Source organism: Mercenaria mercenaria, unplaced genomic scaffold (assembly GCF_021730395.1).
Source record: "Mercenaria mercenaria strain notata unplaced genomic scaffold, MADL_Memer_1 contig_2919, whole genome shotgun sequence".
NCBI lineage: Eukaryota > Metazoa > Mollusca > Bivalvia > Venerida > Veneridae > Mercenaria > Mercenaria mercenaria.
Window position 1 is genome coordinate 1 of NW_026461010.1, and position 21,121 is coordinate 21,121.

A 21,121-nucleotide genomic window follows, 5' to 3' on the forward strand; every position below is an offset into this window, starting at 1 on the left:
GATCTGTTTTCATATAAAATTTTAGACAAAAACTTTTATGTTAGAAAATAAAAACGTCCCAGTAAATCTAAATGTAATACTTTTTTTACATACATATGTGTACTTTTAGAAATATTGTTGACGTTCATCTTTTGACAGGACATGTCGTATTGTTTTAAACCTTTCTTTTCGTTGCTTAATTTTTTGGTGTGTGTGGGTGGGGGCGTGGGTGGGGGTGGGGGGGGGGGAGAATGTTTAAGCAAATATTTCTGGTTTCTCAGTTTTATCACACAGATGCTTCTCAGGTTAAATGTCACAAATATATGTCAAAGGTCACAACAAATGATATAAAATATAAATAAACATGGTCATATTGCCTACTGAAAAGATACATAATCTTGCATATAACAGGGTAACATTTATCAACTGTAACAATGCTAACTGTTATTGATAAACCATTCAAGTACGTTAATATTTATAAAAAAAGAAAAAAAAGAATTGCCTATCAATTATTATTTTCTCTTCTCAGAAGAGTGATTTGATATATTATTCCATTCTATGCTTAAAAATCACTGTGTATCTGAAATAATGCTTTAACACAAATAAACACATTCTTTAAACACATTAAGGGTATAGGCTTGTTTTTGTTGTGCAAGTTATATAAACTTGAACAACAGTACTTAAGGACCCAGCCAAATAGAAGCAGTTTCAATGTATAATTGTTGTCTAATCGCCTATTGCATTTAAAGGAAAATACTGTGTAAAAGTGGCGCGTACCAGAAGGTTCATTGTCAACAAGAGCTTTGTTGGACCAAAAATACAAAAAGGGTATAAACTGGTATAGACAGTCGAAAAAGTTATGCTTCCTGCACGTGTCATCTTCTCTCAATGATCTATCATTGTGTGAAATCATTAACTATTTCTTGAAAAACTTATTAAAATGTAAAATAAAACAACAAGGTGACTGGTGACAAACAGTTATGTTTTCTTTTCCAGTAATAGTATAGTATATAGTAATAGTATATATCCTTGTATGCATTAAATAGTCTTCCTTTCCCATTTATAGAGTAATGTTCAGGTCAAATGAATTTAATAAAGGGGGTAATTAAAAAAGTAAGTATGATGGGCTTCTTGTACGCAGCACTTCCTCTTAACGTACCTTGTATGACAATTTTCTTCAAAGTAAGTGGTTGGGGGACAACATAATAATTATGTTCATAAATCGTAAATATATATCATATAATTCATGAAGAGGTACGATGTTTGAAAATATCTGGAAATCAATTACTGTTGAATGCTTTCAAATGTTAATATATGCATTTTAAAGAACGAATGTATTTTAAATTGGTAAGAAATAGAAATAAAAATGTAATGAAATATTCTATAATATTAAAGGGAAGTAACTGATAAACAAATGAAATGCAAGACATTTTTATTGTACTAATGACACTTGTTTCTAAATAACACATCATTGAAAGTTAATACCAGTGTTGGTCAACGCAAAGCTGCACTGCCTATCAGCCTGTTGTATTGCAATCATAATAATGCTGTATTACCTATACATACAATAAAGTTGTAACTTGTTACTCTGTTCATATTCTAGAAATTTACAATTGTTAATACCTTTTTCTAAATACTTTTTTTATATATTTTATAGCAATCGTCTTATTTTGAACTGAATTTCATTTGTTAATTCGTGGGAAAACTGATGAAAAACACACGCATTGTGCTGTATGATATTAAAAGGATGTAATCTCATGTACCAACAAAAAAAAAACAACTTAGTTTGGGCGCATGTGACCTTGAACTTTGCACATGTTACATTGTCTTGTAATGGTGAATAAGTATGCAAAGTTATGTAAATATATATTCAGATATTAAAAGTTACAGACCAGACAAAAATACCAAACATGCCTTTTCTCCAGGTGTGACCTTGGCATTAGGTTAGAAGTCTGGGTCTTACATAGGCAAATCAATTAGCTATGATGACTGTGCCATGTTACTTGAATATCCATTCATGCAAAGCAAACTTAATGACGAGACCAAAATAATAATTATTTTTGACCTCTAAGTGTGACCTTGAACTTCAGACAGGGACCTGGGTCTTGCATGCGATACGTTGTCTCCTTATTTTAACAAGTACATATTGAACTTGTTCACCAAAATTGTGTGAAACTTGTATGTTCTTAATTTTATTACCGAACACGCTTATAAAACCCTATACGTACCCGTAAAAGTATGAACATTTGTGCCACGTATTTTCAAAACCATTTTGTGGGTGGCAGAGTTATAGACCAGGTACGAATCGTGACAGACAGAAGGACGGACGGAAGGACGCAGAGGACGAAGACAATTTTCATGCCATTGTTTTCTTCGGACAAAAACTGTTGCAGAAATAGTGAATCGTGTTGATTTAGTACAGTTTAAAGTCGCCAATGAAATTTTACCAACACCAGATTTGTTAAAGAAAGTAATGTTTCATTGAAGTGAGACACTTTTTAAAGAAAAATACTAAGAAATATAAGACTTAACTGACTACAAGACTTAAACAAATTGATAATTATATTTACTAGTTTTCTCTAAGTTAAGTTTTTTTTATACCTTATTGGTCAAAATTATGTTCTTGACTTTTGCATGACTCCGTTGCTTATGAAATAAAGTTCACTTCAAACTGACGTTTCTTGCATCGTTTTCATCTACTTTGCATATGAATTATAAATTCATAATTATATAAATTTTAATTCTTATTTTTCTGTATGTCCGATGTATCTTTTATAATCTTTTTTAAGAATAGGAAGAGTTTAGAACTTTAAAATGCAGTAACTTTTACAATCGGAACTAAACTGTAATATATACTTCAAAATAAGATCAAATGGGTTATTTTGATTTATAAAAATCATTGGGTGTTATTGTTATCTTTTCAACCGTGTTTAAACTAATCCATTATGCAATCAACGTTTGGTAAATTATGGGAGGGGGCATTTTGTTCATCAAAATTATGTGAAGTAAAAGTGACTTGAAATAAGAACTTATATAAAAAGGAATTAAGAATTACATCTGTGTTATGTAGTACATTTTTTTTCAATTATAAAAGCAAATAACGTAAGTATCGATACATACGTTAACCTGTTGAAATAAAACAGGAACCCCATTTTCTGTAATAATACTTAAGATATCTGTGTTAAAGTATTTACAAAATATGCAGACAAAAGGAATATATACTATCAAAGTTCATTTGTTGTACTATACATGATATATATTGATGAAAACGTATGTGTCAAGAAGCTGAGGTCGAATATTTGATGTGTGCTTAAACATTTACATAATACAGTAATTATTAATCCCTGTGTCTACTGATTGTGACCATCTGCTGAAATGTTTTATATATAATTGGACAATCCCTTAAGCAAATAGGTCACCAGAGACTTTCTGACAAAGGTTTTATCAACTGATACCAATAACGTAGGTACTATGTAGACGACTGAATAGAAAGTAATGCCAAGATAAAATGTTTTTAGAAGCACGAGGGTTGTTCAAAAATAACGTCAAACTGTCTCTAGCTGTTATATACTTTAATGAAGCAAAGCATATATACACCATCGTTATTCACAATCTTCCTACCTACTAACTTCATTGCAAATTTGATGAGATTATGCTCATACAATCAGAAGTTATGCCTCCTCGTCACATTCACTTACACGAACTCGGCGCACGGTGACCATATTTCAACCACGTTAACGACATTGTGACTTCATTGAGATGCGTTTATTCTTGATTAACAATACCCAAGTCATAATACATGTAATTTGATGGGCTAGAATACTTAAAACATTATGAACTCGTATGTCCAGCATTTCAGACAGGGTGCGCACCGTGAGTATTTGGTCTTTACCCAAGACTTCATAGATAGACGTTTACGTCAAATCATGGAGTTTTTGTTTTCTCATTGACATTCGCTGTCCTCTAGCAATTCTGGGCCATTTGCGAATAGTTTATACCACTTGAAAACCAAGATAAGGAAGACAGAACATAGTTGTTGTTTCTACTTCAGTAGAATATAAATTTCAGTTGGTGTTTGTCAATGTTTCTGCAGATGACGACATTACATGCGTTATAAACAGCAATACTCACTTAGTTGAGACGTTATTTTCTTCCGCCTCCCATGTACGAATGAAGCAATACTTACCGTGCATGTCGCTTGGACGTGTTGCTGTACTTGAGCATATCTTAAGTTAAACAAGTGGACTCCTAGTGCGAATATAAGCGATCGAATTCAAATTATGACAGATGAAAAAGCGACTGAGCTGGTTATACGTAGTTACGGTAATTAAAACGTTCTACATGCTTCACCTATTAGAGAAAATATGAGCCGTGCCATGAGAAAACAAACATAATGGCTTTGCGACCAGCATGGATCCAGACCAGCCTGCGCATCCGCGCAGTCTAGTCAGGATCCATGCTGTCCGATTTTATAGCCTACTGCAATTAGAGAAACCGTTAGCGAACAGCATGGATCCTGACCAGACTGCGCTGGTCTGGATCCATGCTGGTTGCAAAGCCACTATGTTGGTTTTCTCATGACACGGCTCATATTACAAAAATATATGACCAAATCACACAAAAATTGCGAATTACAGCCATATATTTCACATTGCACTATATGTTATTTTTGAGCAGTCCTCTCATGTCGGTTGCCAGTATAGTATCTCTACTTTTATTTAAATGGAATGGATATTTTACTGATATTAAAAACGGGTAAACAATTTAACACCCATTTGTGCCTCATAAGTGACACGTAGTGTTTAACGTTATGGCTCAGACAACTAAATTCTATAAAGGGTGATAATTTAAAAAGTGAGCTAGATAGACTCATTAATATTTTATATTGCAGTTTCTTTTAATGGCCTCTATTATTGTGTGAAATTTCAACAACATTGATTGGATAGTTTTAGAGTTATTCTTAGGAAAAGAAATGTTATATGTAAGTTTACTAAAGGGACATACTTCAAAATAAGCTAGGTAGATTTATTGTCCTTGTACAAAGCGCTCTTCATTAATGTCTTTATTCTTTTTATAAAGTTTGAATAATTTCCATTCAGCACTTTTAGATTACGTATTAATAATATCTATAGATTTTACATTGTCTCAACGTGAATAGATGAAGTACATGACCTTTGACCCTAATTTCAGACATTTGTTTTATTTATCATGTTCTATTTTAGCTTTTCATAAATTCTAAATGACTAATAATAGTTCCATAATATATCCGGGGTACAATTTTTCAGAAAAGATGTGAGTACATAACCTTTGAAATGTAAGATACACAGAAAAATTGAAAAATCGGAATTTCATAGCATGACGTTTTGACCCCTCCAATTTACATAAAACATTGTTATATTTTTTTGAGACTCCTATCAAAGTACCCGTGAAGGTTCAAGCGTCAACATAGATATTGACTCCGGGCATTAACATGCTGGCCCTCATTTGATAATTTCTCGGGCACTTTACCACCTGACTACAAAAAAGATTCACAGAGGAGCTGCAGCAACTCAGTATCAGCTAAAAACACCCCGTATACTGTATGGGTACATCATACTTGTGAATCTCTTCTAACTCTGTTTCCAAGTTGAATTCTGTTCGTGTGGTTGACGAACCTAGAATACTTTGTTATTCATGACAACCAAAAGGATAAACGAGCTAGCACCATAAAGGGTGCCTACGTTGATGTCCACTGTTTTAAATCAGTCAGGTCATTTGATAATCAAATCACTATTACATAAACAGAGACCTTAACCTCCTATCTGTTGTTATATTTTCTGGTTCTTTGGGATCTTTGTGTCCACTCGGTGTTCATGGGCAATAGAGTTCCACTTAAGCCGGTGCTAGTGGGCGCGCGGGGTGTTGCACTTTCCACTACCTCTCATGAACAGATTCAGTCAAACCGAGTCTGCTATTATTTTGCTTGGTTGCATTATATGCTTCCAAAGGATCTTCTTACAGATTTTATTATGTCTATCATTCTGTTTGTTTAAACTGCATAATAATTTACAAATTATTTGTGACTAATCTAAACAAGACAATTTTGTATTTTGGTGCATAGAGTTATCTGTTAAATAAAAAATTAGTCGGTACTTGTTACAAAACATATTTTGTTATCACCACTCATGTCTGATGCAACAATGGTCGAGGTTTATTGTAAAAAACTCCCAAATATGAATTCTTTTGAACAAATGTGTTATGCACTTTATTCTTACAGCAATTTCTTAGATAGGACGATTAATTTTTTCACAGTTTAATGTATTTCTGTACCGACACACAACATAACCGATCCACGCCATTAAAGCAAAGATTTGTGAAAGTGTATGCTATAATGGGTTAAGTGTAAAAACTGCTACTATAAATACGAAAAAAATCACTTAGACATGGTTTGAGATATGTTTAAGTGTCTTTGCAAGAAAATGGTAAAAATAATAGCTACTGACCTGTATAGAAAGTTAGTCGATCGACTTCAGAAAATAACATTATGAGTCAGCTTACTATTTGTACAATTATTTTTTTCGGTTATGTTACAGTAAATGTTTAATGAAATTTATTTCATTTGAGAAAACTTCAACAAAGATGTTCAATTGCTTTATTTCTCTTTTTGTATTTTTACAAATGCTGTTATTGTTTTAAACACGTTATTACTTCAAATACATTTTCAAATCTAAGATATTCGGAGCCAGAATAAAGGCAGACTCACGCCGGAAGGATCGACTGCTATATTCGAGGGTATTCCACATGTTTCATTAGTTAAAGCACTAAGATTAAACGCAACGTTTACCTGGTTACTACGTGGCCGTTACAATAACCAGACAACAGTATATCACGTTGAAGGTGACACAATGAAGATACCAATAGTTACACGTGACATGGAAGGATGGAATGTTACTTACAGATGTTTGGAAGACTCAGGAGAAGTTTTGGAATTGAATAAAACGTTAAGAGTAATTTGTAAGTAGTGTGTGCTTTTTGTTCGATGATATTATGCGATTGCATTATTCTGAGCAAACATCCCTGATTTTCAAAAACTCTTGATGTTTCATCATATAAATATCACGTGCAAGTGAGGATGACATGAATCTTGTCATTTCGAGAGGTTGATGGGCTATTTTGTTTTGAGTGTTTACAACATGTATGCCATCCACGCTGACATGCATGTGGTATCTATCTTATTATACCAACGCATGTCTTATAAGCTTATATTCTTGTTTGTATCTAGCTAGACCTGTTCAAGTCAAAACAAACTTTACGCTGAAAGTAACAGGGTTATATTTTTAGTTTGTTTCGTTAGCAGACTTGCAAAAACGAAAACCACAAGACGATAAACAAACTGTGTAACATTTAAGATATCATTTATTTTATCATTCGAATGAACACAACACAAAAATACCAAACATTTTTATTTTTTAACTAATTACCTTAGCTTTACAGACATAATAGCAATCTTTATAAATCATGAAATGAATGGAACATTCAAGTGTGGGAATTTTAGGCCACTTAATGTTAAAACTTTGACAAGGTAATGCCGAAGCAACTGTCTTGAAACATAGCATTAAAATCCTATCAGCCGAGAGTAGACCAAAGCTATAAACTTTAAGTGACGATCAAAGTACAAACTGTCCAAAGCTATAAAATTAAGCGAATAGGAGACACTGTTGCGAATAATGAAAGCAAACGGCAACAATGTTACGAGAAAGGCTATTTTGACTTGAATCTTAACAAGTCGAGCAATTTGGCAAGCGTAACAGTAATAGGCAAGTTAGCATTACCAGAACCACATGGGCAAAACCTAGAAACGCAGCAAGGTAAAAGAAAATGTATCCGAATGCATAGTAACTGTTTTACAGGAGTTCCGAATCGAATGTCAACAGCGTTGCAACGATGTTGGCGGCGCTGTAATACTCAGTTATTCTTGAAAAATAAAGTAAATTATTTTTAGTTCAAAATAATATGTATTATTGCTAAATATTTTTGTTTTAGCTTACTGTTAAATTGGTTAACCTGCTTACAAAATGATTATATAAGTTGATGCATTCTTCAAAGTATATGACAGACGTTGAATCAAGAACTGTTAATATCTGACAGTTTAGAACGCACGATGTGTTATAACTTACTGCCACTTGCTATAAATAGTGAATGTATATTTGATGAAACTAAATCTTACTTGTAAAGATGCATAGTATATACATTAAAATACTTTTGAAATTCTTTTTAACCATCTGGAAAATTATGTTTACTTCTTCTTAGATAGATAAAAGACTTTAACAGCCTTTATTTAAATGTAGTACTGTTTCACAAATCACGTTCTAACGATTCAACAGATATGATTGCTTTGATTAAGAATCAACTGATAGAAGAAGGATCAGCAGTATTCTTCCAAGTTCATCCTTCACGACAGACCACTACGAATCTGACACTTAATCATGTGTGGCTATTTGATGGTTATAATCTTACCCAAACTTCTCGTTATCAATTTCTCGAGCAAGAAGATAAGATTTGGATACCATTTGTTTCTCGCGACATGGATGGAAAAAACGTTACATACAGGAGCATAGAAAGCAACGGTGTCATAAATGAGATAAACTCTACAGTGAGAGTTTCATGTAAGATAATATACTTTTAATTCTTATATTGGTATTCGGTTTAATTACTATTTATGTTTGAATTATCCAAAGCACATTTAACATGAATGGAATCTTTAAAATCCACATAAAGATAAACGCTTAAAAGAAGTTTGTAAATATGTTTATTTACCATTTCATAGATGGACCAAACTGGCCAGTTTATTTAACACCTAACAGAAGAACGTACCAAAAGCGAGAAGGTGATATTGTTCCCGAAATAACATGCAAAATGGATTGCAGTCCACCGTGTAATTTGTCATGGGGCATTCATAGTAGAGACAACATTCTAAAACTTAAACAAATCACAAAGGAAACAGAGGGAGAATACACATGTACCGCAAGACGAGTGGGAACAGATAATACTGTCAATGAGACGATATATGTATACGTGCAAGGTAAGTTTATATTTGTCTATGGTTCGTTTCATGTTCCTTCTCCGTTATTTGTGTCATAGCAATTAAGTCAGTTGGTAGATCTAAGTCTAGGGCTTTCTACTGATCTGAACACAAAACGTCGATTGATTGACAGTGTCTTGGAATGCCAGACGTGTTTATTTTACTAAAATGTATTTATAGTATAAACATGCGATCAAATAATAAATCAGAAAGATCAAATGACTATTTAGTAAAGTTCATGGTACCAGGGAAATAAGAATAAGAAAAGTCACAATTTACAACATGAATATTAAAACAACATAAATGAAGAAATCACATACATGTTAGAGCACCATAAAAACAACTTAAACATATATATAAAGTTACCTGATAACAGAGAAATGGCACAAAGTTGGAACAACAAATGACAACATTCTAATGCTGACACAATTGAAAAGGTAGCACCTTAAAGACACTGGTTCTGGTATGCCTGGTATGTGGCCTATGGGGATGATAAGGTCTGCATATTGGCGATAAGGGCCAATACACAAGTCGGGACCATTGGTAGACTTGCTTCTGTTTATCATAATAAGCTACTGTATAGCTATTGTGCAGTAAATAAATTGCAGGTGATATTTCTCACCTTTATAACAAATCAGTTCTCACCTTTATATCGAGTTTAGAAAGCTTGATTGAATTAGGGCTAAAAAAAACAAAGTGATAAGATACAACGTTGTTTTTATCATATTTTAATAAAGTTTTTTTAAATAAATAAATAAATAAAATTTTTAACAATTACATCTTATTATTGCTGTTTTTTATTATCAAAAATATAAAAAATGTTTTCAGGCACATAACTTTTAGAAGTAATAAATTATGTGTATTTTTGAACAATGATATATCTTTATTGCTGGATTTTATTATACATAAAGAAAGTTAACATTATTTAGACAACACAATAGGAATTAAGCATTTTTAATATATAAAATCCTTCTGTCTATATTCCTTCTTTATCTGTTAAAAATGCAACTGAACGCTTCTTTAATTTCTAATAAAATCCAGCAATTATCATTTTATTCTGGTTTTATTTTGTTACTTTTGATTTTTAGATCATAATCATTGAATAAACAAACTTGTAATTTCTCTTATTAAGTTTTGAATAATTATTTTATAGTGAGAATTGCTTTGCTATAAGAGTTATAATTTAATTGGCCAGGACATTACTCAACATGACTGAGCAATCAAAATTAGTATATTATTAATTAAAATAATTTTGTGTACATTCTGATTTTTTTTTTTAAAAAACAGCATTTTAATTAATAAAATGCAAAACACAGGAAATAACCAATTTATCTGTAGGCAATAAAATTTATGATTCTCTGACAATAATTAGGCAACATGTCAAGTCTACAGGGGTTTTATGGACCCTTATCAGACTGGACCAGACAGGATCTTGTATATTGGGGATTAAAAAGTCTGGTATTTGGGGTGGGGGGTGGGGGGGGACTTATATAGGAGATTTTCTTTGCCTTTAAACCAAAAGGCTAACATTCCTAAATATACATTACATTATATGATATAAAATATTCAAGAAAGTTAAGATACTCAGAGAGCCGGCTTCCCCAACCCTAACTTTACCTTCATCGTTTCATTTATTTTCTTTTTTCCTTCCTGTATTATTAGGAGAGCAAGGGGGAGGTAGTGGATTCCTAATGCCGCAAACAGCAGGGTGTCCCCACCCCTTAACTTTGTTGATTTATAATGTACTAACTTTACTCTGATCATGATTTGAATTTGATATGCATTCCTGTTAAATTACAGTATATATAAGTGAAATGTTGCACAATCTAATGTGCCTCTTATCTAAGAATGCAAAACAATTTTTATTAAAAAAAACAAAAACAATTTATATCTTAGATAAAATAATAGGGAAAATGTTTTGTTATTAAAAAGCAAAACATAAAATTAAAGTAAAACAGATGTGGTCATTAGACTGGTGGGTGGAGGGGTGTTAAGGGAGAAAGAAAATATATAACAATTAAAACGATACAAAAGACAAATCCAAATAAACAAAATATTCCAATTCTTTGTTTCCGCCAGTGCTTCCTGAATTGAACTATGAGACATGCGCAGTTCCACTTAATCAGAACTTAATCGAGCTATTTTATTGACTGTGCAAAGTGCATGCAACTAGGGTACTATCGTTAATGATGGTACACAGGGATAAGGGTATTGTTGTCTAAATCTGGATCTAATTATCTAGTACCTGCCCGCTTAGCTCAATAGGGAGAGCGCCGATCTACGGATCGCGTGGTCGTGAGTTCGATCCTCGGGCGGGCCGTATGTTCTCCGTGACATCATTGGCCCTCCACCTCTGATCCATATGGGATAGCTGGCAGTTACTTGCGGAGAACAGGTTTGTACTGGTACAGAATCTAAGAACACTTGTTAGGTAAACGGTCCGCCGCTACATAACTGAAATACTGTTAAAAACGGCGTTAAACCAAAAAACAAGAAATATTTGACTCCACAGTTGCAAATACTTTTATCTAAAATGGTAGATGGCAAATAATTGTCTTGAATGTTAAATTGGATTCAATTTACATTAACAAATATTGGCGTAATTATTTTTGTGTAAATCTGTTAAAACGCTACTTATTAAAACATACAAGGAAAGTGAGTATTTGTTGACTTTTTTGCAACTTTAAAAAGTTTGTCTTAAATCAAGTTAGGTCTCGAAAATAGCAATTTGATGTCTCGTATATCTAGCCGTAACGACGATCCCAATTGAAAACAAGGCAGTCTGAAAGACAGCTTAATCCCCCGCCACTGCTATGGATAGTGAAAGGGTAAACCTTTGATTTTAGCTGTGACCTTGACCTTGAATTGACATGGCTGACTCATGAATTCTGCACAACGTCTTGATGAGGTGATTATTTGACCCAAGTTTCATGAAAATCCTTCAAGGGGTTTAGGAGATACAGAGCTGAAACCTTTGACTTTCAGTTGTGACCTTGACCTTGAGTTGACATGGCTGACTCATGAGTTCTTGATGAGGTGATCATTTGACCCAAGTTTGATGAAAATCCTCCAAGGGGTTTAGGAGATACAGAGTGGACACAAAATGGAAGGCTCAAACCTTCGACCCTTAGCTGTGACCTTGACCTTGAGCTGGCATGGTTGACTCATAATTTCTGCACATCGTTTTGATGAGATAATCATTTTACCCAAGTTTTATAAAATTCCTTCAAGGGGTTTAGGAGATATAGAGCGGACACGAAATGGAAGGCTCAAACCTTTGACCTTCAGTTGTAAACTTGACCTTGAGCCGACATGGCTGACTCATAAGTTCTGCACATCGCCTTGATGAGGTGATCGTTTGACCCAAGTTTGATGAAAATCCTTCAAGGAGTTTAGGAGATATAGAGCGGACACAAAGTGGAAGGCTCAAACCTTTGACCCTAAGTTGTGACCTTGACCTTGAGTCGGCATGACTGACTCATGGGTTCTGCACATCGTCTTGATGAGGTGATCATTTGACCCAAGTTTTATAAAATTCCTTCAAGGGGTTTATGAGATATAGAGCGGACACAAAATGGCAGGCTCAAACCTTTGACCTTGAGTTGTGACCTTGACCTTAAACCGAAAAGGCTGACTCATGGGTTCTGCACATCGTCTTGATGAGGTGATCATTTGACCCAAGTTTCATGAAAATCCTTCAAGGGGTTTAGGAGATATGGACCGGACACGATTTTGTTACGGACGGAAGGACGGACGGACGGAAGGACGGAAAGACGGAAGGACGGAAGGACGGACGGACGCAGACCATTCCTATAATCCCTCCGCCACGGCGGGGGATTAATAACTGAAAAAGATGGTAGCAGAAATTCATAAAATAATTAACTTTTAAGGAAGAAATAGTTTCTAAATCTTAGTATATTTCGCTAATTTGTTCATTGATATACCTTTAAACAATATTATAATTACTAAATATAATATTTTCAGAAGAAACATCTTCCCTTTTCACAGTTCCAATTGCAGTGTTAGCAGGTATTCAAGCATTATCAATGCTTTTTATATGCTTCCTTCTTGTGTCCGTACTTCGTAGTAAAACGGCAAGATTATGGAAACTGTGTTGCCAAACATGTAAGTATGTTAAATTCTAATTCAAAACATATTCTTTGTAGTTGTCAAATAATTGGGTATTAAATACATGAACACAAAATAAAATGTAGAAGTAATCTTTATTAAAGTCTCACCAACGTACTTAGTCATACAAAGTATATACAAATAAAACAATCCAGCTTAAGTACATTGCTACTCCAAAACAGAATTATAAGAAACTATTGTAGTGAAACGTATAATAATACGTGAAACTGAAACCTCTATTATCTAAATTGACATTTTCTGAGATCTTCACTTAAATCCTCATAAAGACCAGTTTCAGTGCGTAAAGGAGCAATTCCGCACCTGACCTTTACAGAAGCTGACCGATGTTTTTACTCGGTAACATTGTTTTACAGTTGTGCTTAGTGTCATACCCTGTCTTGAAACGTTAATATAATCTGTTATTTCTCCCTCTTTCTAATAAAGCAATAACACTATTAACTCTGTTAGGCCATTTGTTTACAAAATCATCAAGAAGTGCATTCTGAAGCTGTTTCACAAAAGACACAGGAATTGTTTCATTTAAATCAGTAAACGTTTCTAACCGATTGCTATTCAAATACTCTTTAACAATAAGTATCCAATTTTTACATGAACGAGATGATTTTGATGAAACCCAGAGTGATATTCGTTTATTGATTCTTGATCTATCACAGGCAGCTAATGTTATCCAGTATAATGAAATACTTTTCGACGGACGAAGATAAGGAGGCGCCTATCCCATATCACCCGAAACATCATCATTGGGTGTATATTTTCCAACGCCGAGAAAGAAATGCTTTGCTCTATTATGTACGGCTTCGATGCAAGAATAGGTTCGAAGACCCGAAATAGGAGTAATTTATAACCGGCCAGAAAACAGAATCATACAATTTAGTAAATACATCATAAGGTACTCCACCAATAGTTTTGAATTTGGCAATTCAAAGACCCATTGCACGACTAGCACTCTAAAGAACAGCATTTACCAAATCATTATAACCACATTTCCGTTTAAACACCAGTCATTTAAGGCATAAAGTTAAATTTGAAGTTCAGATGCAGAATTTGCAAGCAAGAAAATATCACCCGCATATAACATGATGCCGATACTCCAGTTTCAAATGACTTCAAATACATGGTTAAATCCTTTATAGAAAAAGTTAAATAAAAGGGGAGAATATAGACGTCCTTGTCTTAAACCACATTTAGCATCGAACCACCCAGTATTGATATCATCAATTCGTACACATGACTTAACATCAACGTAAATAGATCTGACAGCATTTAACATATAAATATTAATACTAATATCCATAGTTAAAAGCGCAAAAAGTAGATTTCCTTAGTTTTTTCCTAGTATCAACATACTGGTTAGTGATAAAATATGATCAGTTGTACTTTTACCCATACGAAATCCTATTTGTTCATCAGATATTTTACTGTGTTCTTCAAGACCCATTTTAATAATCTAGTAATTGATTTGGAACAGTACAATTTATACCATGTATACTACTTTAATAAAGAGTTGATTAGTAAATAAACGTGAAAATTATTTCTCTCATACAAAGTCTATCTAAAATATTATATTAGGATTACATTTGAAACGAAACCAAACGGAAAAGAAATATCCAGCTGTAAATGCTCTTGTTAAAAAGAAAACGTACGAATAAAATTATCTTAGCAAGCGCCAGGGTTCAAACTTGCGTGTTCACTGCGACTTGAACAGATCTAAGACTTATAGTATAGTAATGACTAGTAACTATAAAGCATCGATTTTCAGGTCAAAGTAAAGAAAAAAGCAGGCAAACTGATGGATCTCCTGGCGACAAATCACTATCTAATGAATGTCAAATGTAAATAAAATTCTGAGTTGCTTTGATAGTTTAATATAACTACTTTAAGTACAATTGATCTTCTAAATTATAATTTATTTTAGAAGTAAAAGATAGAATACAAGTGTTTTGAAAAGTAAGAACATAACACTCATATGTATTTTAACGAATAACAACTGTATACAAGTATGAAGATATGATTATGGTGTTAAGGTTCATTAAAAGTGTTTGGAGACCACCCCTCAGGTAAATTTTAATTTTGGAAATTTATACCTCATAGACCATATAAGTATTTTGTCTAATTTTACATGTACTTTAACTGTCAACATTCTATAAAAGTATTTTTGTTTAACTTTGTTTTGGTTGTATGTGTAACATAATTATCTAGGTACTCCCAGTAATAAAATATGGTTAACTTATTTATTTTCTTAAACATAGGCATATTTTGTCATTTTGACTTTCATTTTGCAATCTTGCAACCTTTTTGAAATATACATGTTTTGTGACATTTTTAACGCTGGGAGTACGTGCATGAATATGTTAGGCACACAATAAGTATAGACATAATGTAATATTTTTTTTTAAAAAAAAGGAAGTTTGATATTTTCTATAAAACAGAATGTGGACAAGCAAAGTACATGTTATATAAGAGAATATTTATTATTCCAAACAGAACAACCTCTCTTCGTAGACACTTCTACTTATTCTGAGCAGTTAAGTATACATCTTGTGAAAATCAAAGTCCTATGAGGCATAAAACATAAAAAAAAAATCACCCGAGTGGCAGTTTCAAAAACCTTTACATGAACCTTACGTAATATTTCACTTGTTTAGGTCCCCTTTGAGTAATGAAGCATACGAAGATCTACAAACAGAAACAAGGGACGGCACAATGGAGAATTACAACAATGTTGAATTGTGTAAGACTAAACTTTTCTCTTCACTTACAGCTAGAATTATATTTTATGAAAGGTAATCTTTTCAATAAAGTAACCTGTGAGCATTTATGTGAATTTTTTTACGACTTTGCATTTCGTTATTTCTCTTGTTGACAAACATACTTCGTTGACATTTGTTTAAAATAACTCTAATATTCCAATTTCATATCTCCATGTTTCAAATGAAGCTATACAATTCCTTATTTCCAGGTGAAGTATATGTCAATACAACTGTCGATGCACATGGACATCTTTGATATGCATCGTCTAATTCTTACTACCCTCAACAAGTGTGGCAGAAATTGACTCAAAACAAAAGTACGTGTCCATATGTGTAAACAGTTCAACATTTCGTGCTTATACGTCGACTTTCTGCGGCTGTTAAACCATAACACCACAAACATTTATAGCTTATTTCTCAAGTCAGCAAAGTTTTTGTAAATATGGACTATCTCATAGAATTGTGTTTTCTATAACTGCACAACTTAAACTGCGTTTACCTGTCAAGTTTTTACTCCATGTACTTTTTACTGATTATTAAAATGGTTCTTAAATATACTGATTGATCATCCACGTCGGTTACAGGGTTTTTCGCTAATTTTAACTTTATTTTGCAAGATGAAGGTATACTAATCGTTAATGTCTCAATAGATGGAAATGGGAAAAGTTTGAATTTTAGACATTAAAATATTTTGGTCTAGAAAATTTTTAATATGTTTAAAACGTTTTATATTCTTAGGAATATTACTTTCATCAAATTCAACATCAAATAAAATAAATCAATAATAATAATAATAAATACATTTTTGAAAAGTTTATTATATATTGAAATATTATTCCGCAAGTACAAAATAGTTTCTTTGAACTATCTATTGCGCCAGTTAAATAATACACATGATTGTACATTACCTGACAGTGTCAAAAATGTAATTTGTAATATCGCGTACTTTGTTGATTAGTTTGAGCTCCATAAAGAGGGAGTAAACCTCAGAAGAACAAGCAGGGGTTGATATACATTTAATTGTTTTGAAAACGTGTTCATTGATGAATGTAACTGATACTAGTATTTAAGCTTAGTTTCATTAGTAAATAAAGTTGTTTGCTCATTATGATATGTTTTTATCATGGAAGTATACACAGAACTTTGTGTTTTATGGATTGATCTGAAATGCACCCACTATGTGATCTTGTTTAAAATTACCCCTATTTATATTTCAAATAAGTTTGATATACAGTAAAAACTGCTGTTGTAAATAAATATTTTTTAAATATTGGCTGTGCAATTTTATAAATTATTAGTATACAAATAGATGTTGATTTTTTCATTGTTTTTCCTCAAAACTTTAAAAATATTTTTCTGTATTTTTGAAGTGATTCACTTCTTAAGGTTGTAGATATGTTACTATCCCATATCATGAAATCAACTTTTCAGGGGATATTTTCATTAGTTGTTTGTTAAACAGTTCAAATAAAGTATATATATATAATTTATACGAACCAATCACCAACACAATATAACAGACAAATTACGGCAAAGCGCCTAGCAGTACAAGCGAACCTGCACACACCACAACAAGTCCACTAATCCGACAAGAATAGTTTCGATGCTGCTTTATATAAAAAACCGAATTGTACTACACATTCGCAATGGTTTAATATTTGCATATGTACCCAAATCTCTGTTATCGTGTCTCACAAATCAGCAGTGACATTTTAGTTTTTTAACTGATTGGGACCAGAGAAGCTATATTTTCTCTATCTGAAAGTTAACTGGATTTCGAGGATACACTGAATTTATAGAGATAGTTTGCATTAAGGGATATAATCCAACTCAGAACAGTTGTTTTCCCATACGTGACATACGCGAAAATAAGATCGCATTATAAATTATTATATAAGTAGAGATAATTTATACGAACTAATCACCACCACAATATACCAGACAAATTACGGCAAAGCGTATGGGTAAAAACGAGCGTGCACATGCCACAACAAGTCCACTAACCCGATAAAATTAGTTTCGATGCTGCTTTATATACACACATCCAAATTGTACTACATATATACACACACATTTGCATCAAATCACGAATTATCTATACTTGCAGATGTCAGCAAGTGGGATGCTTTCATTTAGTGTAAACTTAACCGAATATTCGATATGAGAAGGAAAATGGTTTCATAGAGACACAGAAGCGAACTTAACCAAAACGCATGCGTTAAGTTGCAGACATACAATTGGCGGAGGGATTAGTTTACAAGTTTGCTCATTTGTGAGTGTAACGCCAACCACATTGCTTTGGTATTGTTGGAATAGTGTCACAAGCAGTTGACTTTGACTGCTTCATGTATACAATACAATGCACCTTCTAAAACTTTCTACTGTTTCACACAAACTGTCTTTCTTTAAACAATGTAATTTTTTTTACCACTGCTTACGACATTTGCCGTCAAATGTTGGATCCGTTCTGCATACTCGAATAGCATTGCATCTACTAAATCCTCCGCCACTTTTATCGTTTCCTGGATAAAGTATTTCACTTTTGTCTCCAATTCATCTTTATCCTTTGTAGGGATTTCTGTTGTGCTTTCAAATAGAAAATTACTATGCATTGATTTTATTGCGACTGTAAATAAGTCATCTCGTGTAAAATTCCCTTCATTTTCTCACACTGTGTCATTTTATCATTTACAAGCTCCAAAGAAAGGTCAGTGCTTCTAATGTGCCATTTCCAATCATATGATTGTTTGATTTTGTCTTCTATGCGCATATGTTTTCATTTTATTATCAAAGTTTCAAAATTCTTTTCTAATTTCTCAAGCAAAATAAAACGTTTGCCCAGACGTGATGTCTTTCCGTTTATCTTTTTGTGCAATTGAATATACTACTAAAGTACGCAGGAATTTACCTTCTTTACAACTGGTACCCATATTGGATCTCTGACGGTGGATGCTGGTGTGCTCTGTCTGAGACTTAGAATCCTTTCCGAAGACAGCAGTAAGATTAAGGACACACCTTATTGCTTTTATGATCAAAATGTACCTGTTTTGTCTGGCTCAGAGTATCGCTTACGTTTACATCTTCCATCCTTAGTTGCAGAATATCTTCCTGTTATATTCCCGAACATTTTTCCTTTTGACGTCTCTCTTTCTATTTCCTTTCCCCATCGGATATTTTTCTATGTTTCATATTTATCATCCGATGTCACATATTGAACAGACACCATGCCAAGATCAAGAGATGAATATCGCAAATGTCGTTAAATTTTTTTATAATTCTCAAAACATATATGTAAAATTAAAAAAATAATATATCTCATTTTGTGATTTGTCGTTGAATAAAATCATTGTTTGTGTTATAATAATACGTGTCTGCACGACAAACAATGCTGTTATTCAAGAGCAAATCACTAAATGAGATATATTACTTCGATTCTAATACGTTACCAAGGATTTTTAAGTACATCCTTGATGACGTCCATCAAATATACCCTGTTTTCTGTTGGTTTCTTTTCTAGTGCGCCGCTATGCCGTTTAACGCTATGACGTAATAATTGTAGCGTCAGAAAAATGAATTGTTGTATAATAACACACACTTTTCAGCATTCTTTGTTTCATAGGAAAATGAATCGGGAGGTGTTAGAATAATGTTTTACGTATAATGGTTGAAATGTGTATACTGTTCGCAGTTTTTCATATTTAAGAGCTAGATTCATCACATGTTGTTCAATTACTGTAACACAGTCGGAGCAGACGTTAAAGGCAATATGCAAACTTAGGTTTGATTTGCTTAAATTTACTAACCTTTGTGTTATATATTTTTTAAAATTATTTGACAAATTTATCGCTCGTATTTTAACTTATGATTGTGCAATGTAGATAAAGATATAAATGTTATAGACAGTAGAAGGAAAAAATATAATACTAGTATATACATTTTGTAATCTTAACATGAAATCATGGACATGGAACACTATATTTACTAGATTCTTTAATTTAGATTTTTTCAAACTGTTGCAAATAAGGGATGTTTCAGAATTATGTAAGCTTTAAACTGCGTTGCAGCACTGGAATGCACAACCCACAAACTCGACGGTGAAAATAACATATAGGATATGTTCATAATGACTGTGGCATTATAACACCGATAACAGATCGGTGTTTTAGATATCTAACATTGTAAATATTAAAAAGTTTAAGAATGCGTTTACGAGATTGAAGAGTGTCGGCAGACCATTTACAAACAGAATCAGGTAGATGACATAAGCCACATAAAATACCAACTGACCGTAGATTATGTAAGCTATGTTAAAACTCTAGAGGACGAATTCCATTTCCTGTTTGAATGACCTCTACATCAAGAAATTCGACTCGTGAATAACTATTGGAAAGATTCAAACACCTTAAACATTGAAACAGTTTGTTGACCCGAGCATGTATGGATTGCAACAAATCTAGTACATATATATATTCAAATGTTTTGAAAAAATATGTTATACTCTACCGGCGGTAAACATGCTCCCTCATAAATTTGAAAACTTGTAAATACAGTGTATTTGATATTTTTACAATATGTTTTTATCATGCCTTTGACATGCTTTGCCTTTGACATGCTTTTCGAATTAATAACTGTATATGAACTGTGTTTTGATATGCATATTTATTATAGCATGTTATTATATATCTCATTATTCCATTTTATTATTACTATTACTGAACTGACAATTAAACAGTGATGGCGAAAATATGTGTTCTTACATTTTTAAATAAAATATCAGATGGATATTGAAAAGATCTGAATCGTACACCGAATAATTGAAATGTCTTGGTTGGATGGTCGTAAAGAGCGCTTCAGTCTTTGGTTGCTTTGAATGTGGCTTTTCATGTAGGACTTTGTCCCCATTTTTCATATAAATATATTTTGGATCAGGGCTGAATTTCTGTAGATTGCGGTTTTATTACAGAACTTTTATTTTGCATTTAATGAACCACAGTCGTATTCACGTTGTTGAGAATTTAAGCTTCGTAGCTGCTCATTGGCGCTTACTATTCGCCTGTTATCTGAGTTCGCCATATCCTGTTCAAAAGCAAAACTATTGCGAAAAGTACCCATTATAAAGCTTCACGGTTGATGTTCACCTTTTTGGCATAGAATAGTGTCTCTGCAAGTGCTTTCGCTCGAG

General features: G+C 32.9%; 1 protein-coding gene across 1 annotated transcript; it reads left to right on the forward strand.

Annotated features, from left to right (window-relative positions):
* The first annotated feature begins 6,695 nt into the window (after positions 1 to 6,695).
* Positions 6,696 to 20,647, forward strand: LOC128552573 (uncharacterized). Its single transcript, XM_053533625.1, has 7 exons — positions 6,696 to 6,972; positions 8,343 to 8,624; positions 8,786 to 9,040; positions 13,025 to 13,165; positions 14,949 to 15,021; positions 15,835 to 15,920; positions 16,149 to 20,647. The coding sequence occupies exons 1-7, from the start codon at positions 6,864 to 6,866 to the stop codon at positions 16,193 to 16,195; spliced, it is 993 nt and encodes a 330-aa protein (XP_053389600.1). The 5' UTR covers positions 6,696 to 6,863; the 3' UTR covers positions 16,196 to 20,647.
* Positions 20,648 to 21,121: the final 474 nt, after the last annotated feature.

Coding starts and splice junctions, on each gene's coding strand:
- LOC128552573 (XM_053533625.1), top strand. CDS start 6,864: ATGAAGATACCAATAGTTACACGTGACATGGAAGGATGGAATGTTACT. Junction 6,973..8,342: donor TAAAACGTTAAGAGTAATTT/GTAAGTAGTGTG, acceptor ACGATTCAACAG/ATATGATTGCTTTGATTAAG. Junction 15,022..15,834: donor CTATCTAATGAATGTCAAAT/GTAAATAAAATT, acceptor TCACTTGTTTAG/GTCCCCTTTGAGTAATGAAG.